The 4,185-nt window shown below is 32.2% G+C and overlaps 1 protein-coding gene across 1 annotated transcript; it reads left to right on the forward strand.

The window, feature by feature from the left end:
• Window positions 1-1,900: 1,900 nt before the first annotated feature.
• LOC120198921 lies at window positions 1,901-3,806 on the forward strand (the record flags this gene model as incomplete). The annotated part of the gene is made up of 5 exons (XM_039200158.1): window positions 1,901-2,185; window positions 2,277-2,363; window positions 2,443-2,718; window positions 3,172-3,342; window positions 3,753-3,806. Coding segments are annotated over exons 1-5 (831 nt in total), but the record flags the coding sequence as incomplete, so codon positions are not given.
• Window positions 3,807-4,185: the final 379 nt, after the last annotated feature.

Genomic DNA, 4,185 nt, shown 5'->3' on the forward strand with positions numbered 1-4,185 from the left:
CAATATAACTGAGCCCTTTCTTCGAAAATAATTCTAAAGGCACATGAAAAGCTGAATCCATATAGGAATACAAAGCAAATCGAAGTGTAATTCTTTCAGATTAGGAACCTATTTCCTAAGAAAAATCAACTTATGATGAATATGCCATGGACCATTATCTAATACCCAGTCCTAGCAGAAGAATCATTAAATGAAAAATGTATAGATTCGAACCAGCTATACTCACCTTCACCGACGAATTCTTACCCCACATTAGACCAACAGCTCTATGGAGGGAAGCGAAATTTGGAGCCTGACCAATAAATTGGCCAACTAAGCAAATTTTCCATTCCGAGATACCTTCCTCAAATACCAACCAAGGCGGTTTAACCACGCATGAACCCTCAACCACCGAAGAAGGGAAGAAATCCAATTCTTGATCGTTACTCGCCGTGAAGAGCTTCCTCCTGTATGTGATACCTTCAACAGCCATGAACAAACAAAACCCCAAGGGGAGATCTAGAGAGGGAAGAAGGAAAGCAAGAATCGAAGGGAAAAAAGCTCCGTCCTCAACTGCTGTTAGCCCGGCTAACATGCACCGAGAGAGAAGACTTACCGTGCGCCATTTTCCCTATAAACCACCCATAATAATTTTATATTTTATTTTATGTAAATAAACTTATTTATTGATATTAAATTGAAAATTCATATAAGTAAAAAAAATTCATACATTACCAACTAAAGGAAAATTAAAGTTATTATAAAAGAAATAAGAAACTTACAAGCCTCTCCAATATGTTGAAATTTCAACAAACAACACGCTCTCTATTTTTATTTTTCCTTTCTCAATCAAACAAGAGCTTTTTTTTCATTTTTTGAAATTCTTTAATAGACTATTTTTATTATAGTAATATTATGTTAAAACTACTAAATGATGATAATTACAACTAACTGCTTATAATCTATCATTAAAAAGGCAATTAATACGTAAAAAAATAACATAGGAAGAAGATTTAAATTAGAATCTTAAAATTTTAAAAATATATAAATAAATTAAATATTGTACTAGAAGACGGAAATTGATGTACGAGGCTGAAGAATATGGTAACATTTCATGTTCAAAAAATGGATAAATTGGAGGTATGAATTAGGTGTGAGGAAATGTTGATGAGAAGGCATTGACATGTGGTGGCCTTAAAGGATGGATAAAAAAGACGATACCAATCGAGTGCTACTTGGAGTTCAATAAAAGGTAAAGAAATGGGGAGTCTGAGAAGTAAAGAAAAGATAATGATACAACAACCTGAAAAGTTGTGTATACACAACAAAATAAATAAAAGTATTATTAAGTATTTATAAATAAGAAAAAGGGATTTAAGTATTTAATAAGAAAATAAATAAATGGAAGAAGAAATATTAAGGGCAGAGTATAAGGTGGCAGATACAAACATTGAAGGAGAACTGCAATGAAAATAGAAGGGGGACCTGTTCAGTTGGGTAGGTCTGGGATTTTATTAATGCCTTCAACTCTCTTCTTCTTTTTTTTCTGATTTCTTTTTCTTTTGGAGCAAATTTAACACCGCAAAATTAATTTTAAAAAAACGGGGTTTGAATAAAATATATGATTTTGTGTTTCGTTTCATTATATGAAACCAATGCAATGATGATTTTGATAGTGAAATAGTAAGCCAACCGTTGCCGTTGCCTTTGCCTTGCTTGTGTTCATTGTTTCAGGTTTAATTAAACCCTTTCAACCACTTCTATTCTCTCCGCTATTAAAGCTTTCTAGACAGAAGAAAAAAGGAAAAAAGTCATTGTGCTTCATTTATTTTCTTTGTTTCTCTGGTAGAAAAAGTTCCAAGGTAAGGGAGAGTGCGTGGTTTGTTTTTACCTAGACTTTTTTTTATAGTAATGCTTTGTTACCTTCTTTCATCACTTTCCTTTGGCTCTGAATGAGATAATAATGGCTTCCAACACTAACATTATTGCTAATAAGAGAGGAGTTTTGTCTCATCTTCGTCTACATCTTCTTCTTCGTCGTCATCGACATCTGCTTCTTCTTTTCTCTCTCTTATTTGTTGCGAAATTCGATCTCGTTTCGGGTTTAAGTTACTCAAAGTACAGTAAGAAAGTGAGTAGCTTGAGGCTTGAAAGAATTCAGAAACACTTGGAAAAGATTAACAAGCCTGCTGTCATCACCATTGAGGTACATATAATTATATACACATAACCCTTGCCCTAGACCATATATTTCTCTTTTTTTTCTCATGTCTTTTTTTTTAAAAAAAAAAATCCAGAGTCCAGATGGAGATATCATAGACTGTGTTCAAAAAAAGAAGCAACCAGCTTTGGATCATCCTCTTTTAAAAAATCACAAGATTCAGGTAACTGTATTAATTTTGAAAAGTGGAGTTTATTAGTTTTGAAAACTTTGCTGAGTTCTAATGGTGAAATATGTGACAGAGAGTTGCACCAGAGATGCCAAAGGTGAAAATGTTGAAAAAAGATGAAGAGAGAAGAGATTCAAAGAGGGGAGAAGGAGAAGATTTAGCATGGCAAATGTGGCATAGGAATGGAACAAGATGTCCCAAAGGAACGGTTCCCATACGGCGGAGCACAAATCATGATGTTTTGAGAGCCAAGTCTTTGTTTCACTTTGGCAAGAAACAATCAACCATCATCAACCCTACGTCCCGTCGGACCGACGTGCCTGACGTCGTTAGTGGCGGCGGACACGAAGTATGTTAGTTTATTTATTTTTATTATGATTTTTAAATTTAAAATTATCTCATTTACAAAAAATAATTTTTAGAGAAAATGATAAGAACATGCAGTATAAAAAAAAGGGCACTGACTTGCTAGGGTTTTATTTTTAAAAGTCTAATGAACTGATCAAATTAGTGGATAAGATTTTTGATTGGAAATATGGAAAAGATGTGATAGATCATCTTCTTGAAGATGAGCTATTTGGCCTTTCAAAATGAAAGGGAACTTTTAACTCTCTTTCAATTAATTAGTTACTTTCTTCCTTAATTCTCGTTCACAAATCGACTAATTGCATGAATATAAACATATTGGTCCAAAATATTAATTTGTGGAGTAGTATCTCTCACCTTCGATAACTCATTTTCTTGAAGAAGTCAAAAACGAATCGGAATAGATGGTGATTGATGCCTGTGCACATTTTCTTAGCATGCGATTGCATACACGGGAACATCCCAAGAGGTTTACGGAGCGAAGGCGACGATAAACGTGTGGGACCCATCAATCCAAGAGGTCAACGAATTCAGTCTATCACAGATTTGGATACTTTCGGGATCATTTGACGGCTCTGATCTCAACAGCATCGAAGCTGGATGGCAGGTACTCCTTCCATTTCCTGTCCTTACATGCACGTAATCCCATACCCCCTCCTTTTATTATCAACTGTAATATTATTCTCTTCTTTCGATTACAAAATAATTATAGACAATAATAACTACTGTCATTATTATCATTTATTCACTTCAAGATTCTTCTTTGATTGTGCATAGTTTTATTTTGTTTTAACTTATTTTTCCATTTTCAATTATTCATAAAGATATTTAAAAATTAATTTAATGTAGAACATTTTAATAAATTTAATTTTAAACAATATAAAATACACTAAGTAAATAGTTACGGTTAATAGCACACCATCTGTTAATTATATAGTTTTTGAAAATTAAGAAGAAAGTAAACAAAACAATTAAGGTATTAGAGTCTTCTGAAGTTTTGATAATTCTACTAGTTAGGTCAGTCCGGAGCTTTATGGTGACAGCAGGCCGAGATTGTTCACATACTGGACGGTAAGTTCTTCATAACTTCTCTCCTTTTCATTTCATAAAATTATAAATTTCACTAATACTATATAATTTTGTTTTATGGTATAAAAATGAATTATTTAATAGTATAAGATGTTAAATTCTTTAAATAAAATTTAAATTTTAAGTTTTAATATTACAAACGAAACAAATTAGATTGATATATATCATCTTTAGATATTAAGTTCAATTTAATAATATAGATGAAATATAGAAAATTATGTTCCTAAGAATGTATTGAAGAAGAAATGTTCCCAAGTATAATTAAAAGTTTTATTATCATAACTGCCAAAAATATCATTTATTTGTGTTCTTTGAAGCCGATTGGCTAACCATTCTTTGAAGCTAATGCTTAATTAAAACC

This window comes from Hibiscus syriacus, unplaced genomic scaffold (genome assembly GCF_006381635.1).
Source record: "Hibiscus syriacus cultivar Baekdansim isolate YM2019G1 unplaced genomic scaffold, ASM638163v2 tig00005030_pilon, whole genome shotgun sequence".
Lineage (NCBI taxonomy): Eukaryota > Viridiplantae > Streptophyta > Magnoliopsida > Malvales > Malvaceae > Hibiscus > Hibiscus syriacus.